Source organism: Chiloscyllium punctatum, chromosome 2, assembly GCF_047496795.1.
Source record: "Chiloscyllium punctatum isolate Juve2018m chromosome 2, sChiPun1.3, whole genome shotgun sequence".
Taxonomy (NCBI): domain Eukaryota; kingdom Metazoa; phylum Chordata; class Chondrichthyes; order Orectolobiformes; family Hemiscylliidae; genus Chiloscyllium; species Chiloscyllium punctatum.
The window spans coordinates 140110591-140125368 of NC_092740.1; the positions used below are offsets into that span (position 1 = coordinate 140110591).

Consider the following 14778-nt stretch of genomic DNA (forward strand, 5'->3'; position numbering starts at 1 on the left):
ATCCAATTGTACCTTCTTGAAGAAAAATGTAGCTTTTTCTCAACTGTGAAACTTTATAAACAGGTGCGGGTGAAGGCAACCTCCAGGAAGCTGAAACACTTCTTCAACCTTACCTCGAGAAATATCCTACTGTAAGTATTGAAGAGAAATAATTCTAACTTTCTACCTTGCACTGAATCTTCAGCCGCATCGTCCATGACCCTGATATTAACAATTGCACCAAATGTTGTGATTTGAAGAAACTGTCCATTAAAACATCTTTAAGAACTGCTGAATAACAAGCATTCAAATTCTAACCATAAACTTTTAGTAATACAATATGGGTAGCTGCTGGATTAGCAAGCCTTGTATTTTACTGCCTTTCCTTAGTTACCTTAAGAATGCATAATAGAACCAGTTACATAAACACTGATCAGGTTAGCAATTTTTGAGAAGATTTGTTGCTCAGGTTGATGATATGTATGTAAGTTAGCTTGCTGAGCTGGGAGGTTTGTTTTCAGACGTTTCGTCACCATTAAATGGTAACATCGTCAGTGAGAGTCTCTGGTGAAGTGCTGGTGGTATGTCCCACCTCTATATTTATAGATCTTGGTTTCTTATGGTGGGTGATGTCATTTCCTTTCTTTCATTTAGATTTAGATGCTATCTACCTTCCCTTGGGAAAAAAGAACCGGAAATGATATCATCCCCCTTAAGAAACTAAGACCTATAAATAGAGAGGTGGGACATACCACCAGCACTTCACCAGAGACTCTCACTGATGCTGTTACCTAGTCATGGTGACAAAGCATCTGAAAACAAACTTTCCAGCTCAGCGAGCAAACTTACATGCTTAGCACTGATCATGTTTCGGGGAAACTGTATGACTTGCCAGGGCACTTCTGAGAGTAGTTAAGAATCAACCACTATCTGCTGAACAAGTGCCATATAAAGGCCAGATAGCCTCATAACAGGTTTTACTGATTCCCCTTTTTATATGAAGATTTTTTTTAAAAATAGCTAAATTCAAATTTTAATTACTGTGAGGCGATTTTAATTCCTATTCTCTGGTTTATTAGCCCAGGGATGTGGGTTATGAATTCAGTAATGTTACTGTCTGTGATCCACGAGACAGTGTATAAACTGTTGGCACTACTTGTAACTTGTTTTATTATTAGAATTACAAAGACAGTAAGCCAGACTGCTTTCTGCTATCCCTGGATACCTGTACAGAAGGAGGGAAAATGGGACAAGAGGCCAATTTTGGATATCCATCCCTGAAATCATTGGGCTTCCTCATTCTCTGTCTCACTCTGTTCTGTCTGTCTCCCACTCTCTCTGTCTCTCTCCCCCAAGCCATCACCACTGCTAAAAAAAATACTGATACCCCACCTTTTTGTGCAAACCCTTGAAAAGATTGCAAGGGCTGACAATTTCCCTACAACCCATTGGCCTATTGTCGACTTCGGTTAAAACCAAAACTGGGGATAAGGATAGCAGTAGTTAATGCAGTGTAAAGCTACAAAAGGCTCTGTTGAAGGTAAAGATGCCCGATGGTGGATAGCTCTACCACCCAACTGCTATTTAGTAAAACAAGTCCTCGGCTTGTCCCGAGTCCTTTAATAAACTGCCTTGAGAAATCTTAAGAGCTTTTACTCCCCAATAGCTGTTGCTACTTCTCCTACTTCTTAAAGTGCTGTTTGTACTTAAGATCTCTTTCTTGGCTGAGCTGGGAGCCCTCTGTGTGGTGGAGATCCCACTGAGAGTGCAGACCTCTGCTCTTAACTCTGGTTTCACAAGAAAAATGAGTTGGAGGCACATCGAGTTTGGGATGATTCAGCTCGGATCCACTGCCAAAAATGAAACGTCCAAAGTTAAATCATGCCGAAGACTTTGTGAGAAAGTTAAAATGTTAGAAGAGAGCTGCTATCAACTTATAGATTGGGGTCTTGAAATGTTGACGGAAGTTTCTGGTCTGAGAACTTGAGAGTGGATTTTTGTTTTTTTTGTATATGTCTTGTAGCAGCGCTGTCACCTTCTGAGTCATGACATGGGCTCAAGCTCTACTTCAGTGTCTTGAGAACATAATCAAAGCTGACATTTCAGTGCACCAATCCGTGAGTGCTGCTTTATCAAAGGTGCTGCTCTTTGGAAGAGATATTAAACCCAGGCTCCATCAACCTGCTTAAATTGATGTACGAGAAGCTGTTGTGTTGCTTTGAGCAACACTAGGGGAGCACTCCCATTATCCTGGTAAACCTCAACCCCAACACCTAATGCTTTTTGTTTTACTGCTATTCTCCCATCTGATGCCCTCATCCAGGCCTCAGTTTCCTGATACTGATGCCCTCAGGCAACTTCATGGTGAAGAAGATTTAAATTCCAACCTGCTGTATCACTGGCAATGGCCATTAGACAGGTCCTGATAGTAGTAAACAAACTGACTGTTATGTTTCCTACATTACAATGGGACCTACACATCAAAAGAACTTAGTTGACATTTCAGATGCCCTGAACTTCTTAGAGTTCTCTCTTCCTCTTTCATTTATTTTATTTCCTTTCTTTACTTTGTTTTCAATACAAGGTATATGTCTTAGAGCATTGCATTTTGCAGTTCAAGTGTAGATATTCACTAATTTTCCAGTCATGTCGCTCGGTGATTAGTTTTTAGGGAATTTATTATTCAACAATGCAGTAAATTATATATTTGAAAATTCTGCAGACCATTAATTGAATATTTTGTTGCATACGTGATGTCAATAATAAGCTTTGTCCTTTGCCTTTAGGGCTCCATTATATTGTTTTATTCAGCAAGAATAAAAGTACTCAGGGGAAACTTTGAAATTGTGAGTTTTTTTAATTTCATTTTGAATGTTGCAAAATGTATGACCAATTCAAATGTTGATTTGGTATGTGTTCAGTTCATAACATTCTATTTAATAACCTGTGGACTGTGTTAGTGAGATTTACTTTGTATAATTTATGTGCTTTACTGTAATTTTGGGGCTTATACTCTCCTCATACAGGACTTGCTTTCTTACTGTGTTGTTAAGTTAGAAGGGTTTGTCAGCTTGACCAAATTGGCTGAACTCTAGACTGGAGCCAGTAATTTTAATTTTTGATGCAGTTGGCAGCTGGATTTTCTGAAGTAGGGAATGGGCAGGAAAGTGGATGTGAGGGATGTTAAATAATCCATGCACCTGTTGAATGGCGGACCAGGGTCGAGGGGCCCAATGCCTCCTTCCCGATCCTCTTTCTTACAGTCTAACAGTGTTTCAGAAGTTACTTGGTTGTTGTGACATATTCTTGTGGGGGGGGGGGGGGGGGGGCGGTGCTTGTAATGTTTGAGCACTATTTTGTTTTCCTCTGAATTTCTCTTTATGGAAAGGATTTTGAGATTGAGTTATGTTTTAAGGGATTTTTTTTAATGTTCTGATGTAAATTTGAGTTTCAACAGCCTGCTAAACCTCAAACTAGAATGAGTGGGTTCAGTGGGCAGACAGTATTAGCCTTCAATCCTAATCTAATGTGAAGATAAAACACTACGTGATATAAACTACAGAAGAGTCGGTTCTCATAATAACACGTGTTTCTTCAATGCAAATTGGCTTTAACGCAATTGAAGAATTTAGACCCTTATTTGTAGAACACAAATTTTCCTTACCTATATTGGCAATAATGCGATTCTGGCCCCATTAGTTTAAATGGCATGACTATTGCTCGATTTTCTTATAATGTGAGATCGCACGAGAACAGAATTATTGTGTTACATCAGAACGTGCTGTATTTGGAAGCAGAGCAGATTTCTTCTCTTCAATATTCTAGGCAGTAATTTCTCTTCTGGGAGAAAAGAAAATCTGAAATGTTTGTGGGAGCTTGCTGGACACAGCTTCGTTACTGGGTCTCCCATTTGGTACAAAACTGCCAACACGTTAACAGTAGTTCATTGGCCAGGGATTATCTTGGAATGTTCTGAGGCTATGAAAAATAGTACCTGAATGCAAATCTTTCTCGACCTTGCTCTTAGTTCATCTTGATTACGTGTTCTTTTCACATTTTTCTAATGGAAACTTAGGCTCAGACAAAGTTCGAGGAATGTATTGCAGCTCAGGAAGAGTGGAGACAGATTCATCATCTCTGTTACTGGGAGCTAATGTGGAGTTACTGCTTTCAGCAGCTGTGGCTGAAGGCATATCACTTTGCAGACCTCCTGTGTAAGGAAAGCCGGTGGTCTCAGGTAAGTACATTTGTACGCAAGTGCTGTGCAGATGTTCTTGGAGCCTGTCTGTCTAATTAAGACAGTTTTGAATTTAGCTACATTCTATTTGCCTATTTCCCTGTGATAGAATGTTAAAATACTATATTGCAGTGTAAGTGTTGAAGTATGTTGGAATCCAAGATCCAATCTGAAATCCAGGCTGAAATTAAGTTTGAGATTGATTTACTAAATTCCACTTCTAGGTTTTTTTTTATGAGACTAAATTTGGATATGAGTGTAAAAGCTGGAAGGGATAGCTGCTTGGGGTAGATCAGGTTTCCATTGTGATTATGTTGTTCTCTGATGGTGTGTGAACAGAACACCAGCTTTTAGGGCTAACTGGCCAGGTGGTTCTGAAGTCCGCCAGGAGTTTCTGTGCTCCAAAATCTGGTTCACATACTTAACAGCATTCATCTCGCCCAGAAGCTTCAGTCAACCTCTGCTCATCACCCTCGCCCACCTCTGCTGTGTCCAAGACCAGGAAAAAAGTAGTGCCACACTTCAGAGATGCCTTCCTAGAAGTTGCTCCTGATAGCTGTCCAAGTGAAAAGGGAGTTTCTTTTCCTTCGGCACGCCAACAAGAGGCCATTGTACAGGATTGTCACACACAAGCTGGGTGGTAGGCAGGTCCATGAGATGCCTCATGTACAGACAGATTAGATTTCTGACAGTATGGAAACAGGCCCTTCAGCCCAACAAAATCCACACCGACCCTCTGAAGAGTAACCCACCCAGATCTATTCCCTTAACCTATATTTACCCTTTACTAATGCACCTAACACGATGGGCAATTTAGCATGGTAAATTCACCTGACCTACACATCTTTGGATTGTGGGAGAAAACCTACGCAGACACTGGGGAGAATGTGCTAACCACTGAGCCATCATGCCACCCCTTAAAAACAATGTCTGTCACTTCATTGCAGCTATCAACGTGGTACTACTTTACTTTCACATTTACTTTGGTTCACATTCGATTCATAAAAGGATATACAATGCTCGTGTACCATCAGCTCACTGACATTTCATTCCACCTGGCAGAATGAATACACCTCACTGCTTTTCATTAAAGGCTTGCGTGGGACAAGGGTGCAATACAAAGGTGGCATTTTGAGTTAAGCTTCATTTAGCAATCCACTTCCCTGCCTTTGTTTAGCCTTGCTGACGTCCACCAGTGTATTAATCTCATGTATTTGCTAGACAGGCTAGTGGGCCTAGTCAGGCATTACCATAGACGCTAATTGTTGACTAACCACAAGCCAGACTGCATATGACTGAGCTCTCTCATGAACTAATCCAGATGGAGAAACTTCACTCCCCGGTGCTACAAATCTTTGAACAAAGAAACAGCTTGGTTATGAAAGAGCCAGGTTAGTTAAGAAGTTTGTAATTATGCAAGTTTGAAGGAAGAAGTTTATCCTGTCAGATACAGGAGGTCTGTATGTTGTTGGGGCTGGGGTTTGTGAATACATGGGCTCCCTATTTTCAACTGATAGGTTATGCACATGTGAGCCCAATCCCAGTGGAGGTCTTGATGCCACACTCGGTGGCCTGGGCTGGTGATGAATAGTCATGACATGCTAATGATTGCAAAAAGGGGTTTGGTCTGGAATACAGACTAATGTGAAAGTTTCTGACAACTTAATAGTAAAACTTTAATGTGCCGTCAGGAAAGAAGTTTTGTCTTGCCCAATTAACTAGTTTGCCTAAAACCTCTAGGTTGCCTTGGAAAATTCTGTCCTATGGTCTTAAAACTGAACAAAAAAAGGCATGTGGATATGATGGCATGGTTGTCTGAGGTAGATTGGGAAACTAGGTTTTGGGAATATTTAAATAAATCATTCATAATTTGCAGTGGTTATAAGAAATAAAGATAAATACAGCACAATCAAATCTAATGAGAAGTTAAAGGTAGTATTTTGTTAAAGGAAGATGATAATGATGTAAAAGTGTAAGCCTGAGGATTGGATGGATTTTAAAATTCAGCAAAGACGGACAGTGACTGATAAATTAAAAGAAAATAGGAATCAGTGTAAACTGACAATGTGTAAAAACAAAAAGGAAGAAATTAATGAGTAAATTTGGATGCCCTAGATACAGGAGCAACTATAATGAGACATAAGCAATGAGGTTGACTCCCAGCTACTCTCTGAAATGGCCTAGCAAGCCACTCAGTTGTATCAATTGCTACAAAGTCTCAATAAAGAAATGAAACTGGATGGATTACCTGATGTCAAACTAAACACCGGAAAAGTCAATGGGAAGGTTCTCCTTCCTTCCTCCTGGGGGCTGTGCAAAATTGGGTTCTGCCAGGGCCATTAAGTTCCTGGTTTCATTACAGCCTTTGTTGAAACATGGACAAAAGAGCTGAATTCTAGAGGTAAGGGTAAAAGTGAGATCCCTTGGCACCAAGACTGCATTTGACTGAGTGTGGCATTAAGGGGCCTGAGCAAAACTGGAATCAGTGGGAATCAGGGATAAACTCTCTGCTGCTTGGAGATTTTGCTGGCACATAGGAAGATGGTCGTGGTTATTGCAGGTCAGTCATCCAGCTCTTCTCTACAAGAGCTCCTTGGGATAGTATCCTAGCCCTGACATCTTCAGCTACTTACTCAATAACCTTCCCTCCATCATAACGTTAGAAGTGGAAATGGTCACCAATGATTGCACAATGTTCAGTACCATTCACGACTCCTTAGATATTGAAGCAGGTGATGTCCAACTACAACAAGACTTGGACAAATAAATGCTGGTCAGCCAGGAACACCCACATCCTACAGTATCTAGGCTTGGACTGACAAATGGAAAGTAGCATTCATGCCACACAAATGCCAGGCAATGACCATCTTCCATAAGCAACAATCTAACCACTGGCCCTTAACATTCAATGGCATTAGTATTACTGAATCTATCGATATCCTGGGAGTTACAGTTGACGAGGAACTCAACTGGACTCCCCATACAAATACAGTGGCTACAGGAGCAAGTCAGAGGCTGGGATTGCTGTGCTGAGTCACTCCCCAAAGCTTGTCCACCATCTACAAGGCTCAAGTCAGGAGTGTGATAGAATAATCCCCAGATGCTGATGTGTGCAGCTCCAACAATACTCAAGAAACTTGACACCATCCAGGTTAAAGCAGCCCATTTGATTGGTTCCACATCCACAAGCATCCATTCCCTCCACTACTGATGCTCAGTACACACTGCTGCCACTATCAACAAGATGCTTTGCAAAAATTCACCAAAGATCCTTGGATAGCATCTTCCAAACCCATGGACACTTCCATCTAGGAAAAGGCTGCAGATACATGGGAACACCACAACTTACAAGTTCCCCTCCAAGTCACTCACCATCCTGATTTGTAATATGTTGGTGTTCCTCCACTGATGGAGAGTCAAAATCCTGGAATTCCCTCCCTAACGGCACTGTGGGTCCATCTACAGCACATGGACTGCAATGCTTCAATGAAGCAACTCACCACCACCTTCTCAAAGGCAAAAAACTAGGGATGAACAATAAATGCTGGCTGGCCAGTGACACCCATAACCTACAAGTGAATTTTAAAAAAAAGAAATGGCAGACATTTAACAAATACATTGTCTCAGTCATTGTAGGGCTGAATTGCCTACTCCTGCTCACATTTCCGATATACTTATTATGTTGGAAGACAAAAAGAAAACATAGTCTAGAAATAAGCAGAATCAAAGATCCTGTACAAAATGAGGGGCTCAAACATAACTGCATTCATAGAAAAAATGTACTGGGAAGATTAAAGAGACTAAAGCTTGACAAATCTTTGGAACTGATTGCCTACACCCAAGAATTTTCAAGGATGTTTACTGAGATAGTAGATACACTGAAACCAAAGTCTCTTAGAGACTGGTGTGGTCCCAGTGGATTTGAAGGTTGAAGGTAGCAGACATCCTGCTGATCAAAAAGTGAGGGAGTGAGAGAACTGGAAGTTATAGCTTAGTTAACTGGTATAAGCTGAATGGTAAATGCTGGAGCTTATTATGTGGGGATTACAGAACACTCAAAAAAATCAGGATGCGTTGAAAGAAATCAACACTAACCTATGAAAGAGAAATTGTGTTTGATAAATCTTCACAGTTTTTGAGGATTTAAGCTGTTGGCTGAATAGGGGAATTTAGTGAATGTAGAATATATGTATTTTCAAACATGCTGGCCAAGCGATTATTATACAATGTTTGGGCTCATGAGAAAATGGGTGATGTATAGCCATTCTGACCATGAACTAATTATTGTCAGGTTGGCAGACTAACTATCAGTGTAGTGCAAAGATCAATGATTGGGCCTTAGCTAGATACAATCTATATTAATGACATAGGACACTGGAAGTATCCAAGTTTGCTAACGCTGACAGTAAGGAAAATGCACAGGTGCTGCAAAGGCATTAGGTAGGCAGGTTAAATTAATGAACAAGTATGCGACAGCTGGAATGTATGTAAAGAAATTTGAAGTCATCCACTTTAGTAAGAAAAATAGTGAGAAGCTGATAAGTCTTCATATTCAATGGGACCTGGATGTCCTCCACATGAATCACAGAAAATTAGCACGCAGGTACAAAAAGTAGTTGGGCAGCAATGTTTGTGGTCTGTTGGCCTTTATCACAGGGTTTCAGAGAAAATAAATCTTACAGCCTACTGAGTAAAGTTTTGGTCTCTTTAGGAAGGATCAACTTAATTGCCTTAGAGGGAGTGCAATCAAGAATGACTATACTAATTCTTGGTCTGAGAAGATTATCCTGTAAGGAGGGATTAAGGTAATTTAGGCTGTTGTGTATAGAACTTAAAAGAATGAGACGTGATCTAATTCAAACAGAACAGAGACAGAATCTTGTTGTAGCAACGAGTATCCCAGCAACAGGACTTGAGCTCAGAAGTGGAACATCTGGTTACACAAAATTAAACAGTGGCTAGACAAATGCCATGGATTTCAAGGGGCTAGTTGTGTGACGGGTAGGAAGGAGATCACCAATTTTGTGATCCTAGGTTGTTTGAAGATCTGTACGCCATATTTAATTGCACACATAGTCACCACAGTGTGGCTCCTTAGTACCTGCACCTCTGTCAACATGGGCCTTTGAACCATCATTAGATTAGATTACTTAGATTACTTACAGTGTGGAAACAGGCCCTTCGGCCCAACAAGTCCACACCGCCCCGCCGAAGCGCAACCCACCCATACCCCTACATCTACCCCTTACCTAACACTACGGGCAATTTAGCATGGCCAATTCACCTGACCTGCACATCTTTTGGAGTGTGGGAGGAAACCAGAGCACCCGGAGGAAACCCACGCAGACACGGGGAGAACGTGAGGCGGGAATTGAACCCGGGTCTCTGGCGCTGTGAGGCAGCAGTGCTAACCACTGTGCCACCGTGCCGCCCAGTTTTTTTAAAGATAGAAGTTTTGAGTGAATGATCCATTTCGGACACCTCCCGTGGTCCCCATCACTATAGATTAGATTAGAATTAGAATTTGAATTTCCTTCTGTCACCCTTAATATAACCTCTCTTGTTCTTGATTCTACCAGCATCATGATTGACCTACATTCAATTACTCATAATCTTCCCTCTGTTATGCTAGAGCTGCTTTTGAAAGAGATGGACATTCCTTCAGTTTTCTACTTCTATCCCTCTATCTTCAGCGATCCTATTTAGGGCCACCTCAGACAGACACGTCCTCACCTCCCTGGGCAGCTGCCATCTGAGCTTAGTCTAACAGCTTGGCATCTTCTCCCCAGTCCAAAAGTTTCCCTATACAAGAAAAGCAGCTCCCTCTTACCTGGAGGCAAGGTAATGGGGTTCATTTTCCATGACCACTCCTGTGACCATTGCCCTTCATCCCCATTTCCAACTTACCTGAGACTGGGTCAATTGAAGACTCCTTATACCCCATTCTATTTTTCCAGTATTTTTTTTCACCTGCCAGGAAGGCAGGTAGTTAGGCTCTTGGTGGGTTGAGGCCCTTAAATGGCCATTAGTTACCCACGTGAAGGCCTTAAATGGTGATGGAGTCAAGAAAATTACCTTTGGATCTTCTCACCTAGCCCTTAATTGCTGAGGTGGTAAGAAGGCCGTAGCTGTTAAAGGTCAACTTGCTCAATTATTTGCCTTCATTTCCCTCCTGGGAAAGATCAATTACACCCTAGGTATCACAGTCTCAGCATAAGGATTGTCATTTAAAACTGGGATGGGGAGAAATTTCTTCATTGAAATGTTTGTAAACTTTTGGAATTCCCTACTGCAAAGGACAGTGGATGTTGAGTTGCTGAGTATATTCAAATCATAAGTGGTTAGACTTGTGGATTTTAAAACAAAAGGAAATTGAGGGAAATTGACAAAGGGAAATTAATTTAGAAGATCAGCAATTATATTATTGAATGATAGGGCAGGTTCAGTAGGCTAAAAGCCCTACTCAGGCTCCATTTCTTGTGATTTCATGACAGCTGGTGTAAAGTGGTTGAAGTTGAAACTTCTGCAGGAATATAATACAAAACCTATGTTGTAAAATGCTTTGTGGAGCAAGGATCTTGCAAGGATGTAAATAACACCACTGGCAAAAGCTTGCTTGACTTTCATAAACACATCTGATAACTAATACTATTATTTGCTGGCTATACAGTATATGGATGCCAAAATACTCTAATGCAAATTGATTTTGCAGACGAGAAAAAGCACTTGCAGAGACACGTGGCAGTGTAGGTGTTTTAACTTAGCCAGTGTCAACAAAGCCATTTCAAATATCATTGTTCTATTTCCACACAATAATCATCAGCTACTAATTGTTTAACTTACAACTGAACTAATGATTTAAAATTCTTCTATTCTGAATTTAATGAACTTATTAAAATGAATTAGGAAGAAATGCATTTTCCAATTAAAATTATAATTTTGTTAAAATCAGTTTCCTTTATCGCTTTTTGAGCAGCAATTGTTCATGTGCAGTCACTTTAATGTAGAGATTACTGCTCTGTTTGAGATGCTGACCTTGACAGAAGTGACACCAACAATGTGGGTTCAATTCCCACACAATCTGAGGACTCTGCTCCTCAACTTCTCCCCTCGCCTGAGGCATGGAGACCCTCAGATTAAACCACCACCAGTCATCTATCTCTTATGAGAGAGCAGCCCCATGGTCTGGTCAGACTATAGCGACTTTATTTTTACCATTCACAGGAGATATAAAAGCACAACACCTCTCATTTGGTCTTAGACACTCCCAGAGCACTACAGAAGAAAAACAGGCCAGCCTCCCCTATCCCTATCCAATATTTAACCAACTGCAACAAAACAGATTATCTGTTTGATTTTCATTGCAATAATGGCACTTTGCACAAATATGCACAAGATCTTCAGGTCATGAAAGTTCTTTATCAATGCCAGTTCTTTGTAATATTTAAATAAAGAAAATGATGATAAGTTATATGATATGTGAAATGTGTCTATCATTTTGTGAATGTAAATCCAAGAAACATTTTAAAATCAGTTGCAGATGCCCTTTAATAAATGGTAGAATATCATGTTGTCCAGTAAAGGTGGAAGACCTCTGACATGAGATTACTACTGTTGCTGCAGGCAATCTACATGTTTCAGAAAGCTGCAATTCTCAGCATGCTCCCTGAACAAGACATTCAAAACACAGGCGAGAAAGTGGAAGAGCTGTTCAGGTGAGTGAGTGTTTAATTATCATTATCAGAGTTCTGTCTTGATATAAAGTCATAGAGATGTACAGCAAGGTAACAGACCCTTTGGTCCGACTCAGCCATGCCGACCAGATATCCCAACCCAATCTAGTCCCACCTGCCAGCACCTGGCCCATATCCCTCTAAATCCTTTCTGTTCATATACCCATCCAGATGCCTTTTAAATGTTGCAGTTGTACCAGCCTCCACCAGTTCCTCTGGCAGCTCATGCCATACATGTACCACCCATTGTGTGAAAACGTTGCCCCTTAGATCTCTTTTATATCTTTCCCCTCTCTCCTTAAACCTATGCCCGCTATTTCTGGACTCCCCCAAGCCAGGGAAAAAACTTGATTTATTTATCCTGTCCATGCCCCTCATGATTTTATAAACCTCTATAAGGTCACCCCTCAGCCTCTGACACTCCAGGGAAAACAGCCCCTGCCTATTCAACCTCTCCCTCAAATCCACCGACCCTGGCGACATCCTTGTAAATCTTTTCTGAACCCTTTCAAGTTTCACAACATCTTTCCAATAGGAAGGAGACCAGAATTGCACACAATATTCCAACAGTGGCCTAACCAATATCTTTTCCACCTATTCACTCCACCCTCTCCTCCTTGACCTATCACCTTCATCTCCTCCCCCACTCACCCATTGTACTCTATGCTACTCTCTCCCCACCCCCACCCTCCTCTAGCTTATCTCTCCATGCATCAGGCTCACTGCCTTTATTCCTGATGAAGGGCTTTTGCCCGAAACGTTGATTTTGCTGCTCGTTGGATGCTGCCTGAACTGCTGTGCTCTTCCAGCACCACTAATCCAGTAACCAATATCATGGACAGTTGAAACATGACCTCCCAGCTCCTGCACTCAGTACTCTGACCACCAAAGGAAAGCATACCAAACGCCTTCTTCACTATCCTATCTACCTGCGACTCCACTTTCAAGGAGCTATGAAGCTGCATTCCAAGGTCTCTTTGTTCAGCAGCACTCCCTAGGACCTTACCATTAAGTGAATAAGTCCTGCTAAATTGTTGAAGTAATGTATGAATGAAATGGTCTGCAGCTGATCAGCATCACTTGTGGCAAACATTTAGTTCCTCAAATAGGAAGGCTGCCCAAACAAAACTATTTGCAGTCTCGGGTTACCTGATTGAAATTCTGGCTGAGATTTTTTAAGTACTGCATTGTGTTCCACCATTTCTTTCTGATACATGGCCAACTGAGGAGATTGTTTAATAAGTTTTTTTCTTTGATTTAACTATGATGAGCAGTTGAGGATCATGCAGTGATCCCAAGAATTAATTGTGCTTTTTTTAACAAATTCAAGAAAAGCACCCTAAATAATGTATTAGGTCTAACTTGTTAAGTCCTGCAGATATTGTAGACAAAATCAAATGTTGGCACCATTGTCTTTCACCTTTTCCCAGGTACTGTACTCAAGAACAAAGTTAGATTCCTTTCTCCTCCATCCGCTTCTATATCTTTCTGTGTGGCACTGAAGCTAGCCTGCATCCTGTTTTCAATCCTGCAGTTGCATCGAACTTAATTTCTATTCTTCTTCTTGAATTTTAAGAGTACGCTGTAAGGCAGTACAGCTCACTGAGATTCTGTTGGCTCTTAGAAAAAGCTATTCATTTCAATTTGCTTGCCTAATCTTGTCCATAGCTCTAAAACTAACACTGAATCTAACCTCCATTCCTCTGCATCTCCTCCCAACTCTCAATGATACTGTCGAAAGCACAGTGAAGCATTTTGGAGGATTTACCACACCACACCATGACTGCAATGTGTTGCTGTTGTTCTCTTTCTGCAACCAAAATATCTTTTTTTTCATGAAGAATTGCAATATTTCTTTGATTATTGAATCTTCTGATCCATGACTTTTATTTGGATTGCAGAAAAGTTGAAGGTCTGAAGCAGCGAATTGCTGGAAAATCTATACCCACAGAGAAGTTTGCAGTGAGAAAAGCCAGGCGCTATTTGTCACCAAACCCTGTTAAACTGGCTGTGCCTTTGCTGGTGAGGAATTTTTTGTTTTGATGCACATTTTTCAGACGAAATAAGTTTTTAAGATAAGTAGGCTGGGAGGGGTAATGCCTCAAATCTGTCGGGTCAGAAGCTGAAGTATTAAGTTATTGGTTGAATGTACTGAGACCCATTGAACAGGAATGACTCCTTTTTCAATCTTCACTCAGGTCTAGCAAGTTTCCCTGTTGGAAGAGGGATTTCACAAAATTTAGAAGATTAGAATCTCTACATTATGGAAACAGGCCCTTCAGCCCAACAAGTCCACACCGACCCTCTGAACAGCAGACCCATTCCCTTACCCCACATATACCCCTGACACTATGGGCAATTTAGCCTGGCCAGTTCACCTGACCTGCACATCTTTGGACTGTGGGAGGAAACTGGAGCACCCGGAGAAAACCCACACAGACACGGGGAGAATGTGCAAACTCCACACAGTCAGTCACCTGAGGCGGGAATTGAACCCAGGTCCGTGGTGCTGTGAGGCAGCGGTGCTGACCACTGAGCCACCATGCCGCCTATTCTTGTTCTGTATCCACAAAATTTATTTTGTGACCATTTGCCCATAATTCAGGAATTAACTCATTCTCCATGCAATTAAGATTAATACATTCCTCCGGAAAAATGCACAGTTATGTGCATTGGAACTTCATCATGTAGAAAACTGGATTTAGAAATGTTGTTTTTGTTAAAATTGGTGTGTTCAGATCTGAATCATTATCCAGTGTTTTTGTTTAACAACTCATTTTGAAGCTTTTCGCTGTAAAAGCTGATTTCCTCTACTATGTTTACTATGAT

The 14778-nt window shown here is 41.0% G+C and overlaps 1 protein-coding gene across 3 annotated transcripts in view; it reads left to right on the plus strand.

The window, feature by feature from the left end:
- Nucleotides 1-14778, plus strand: part of ttc39b (tetratricopeptide repeat domain 39B) — a 120142-nt gene that overhangs the window by 90917 nt on the left and 14447 nt on the right. For all 3 annotated transcript variants that reach the window (XM_072589134.1, XM_072589136.1, XM_072589135.1), the window contains 5 exons: nt 64-131; nt 2766-2825; nt 4055-4216; nt 11840-11931; nt 13851-13971. In XM_072589134.1, coding sequence (XP_072445235.1) covers nt 64-131; nt 2766-2825; nt 4055-4216; nt 11840-11931; nt 13851-13971 — 503 coding nt within the window. The remainder of the gene's footprint in view (nt 1-63; nt 132-2765; nt 2826-4054; nt 4217-11839; nt 11932-13850; nt 13972-14778) is intronic.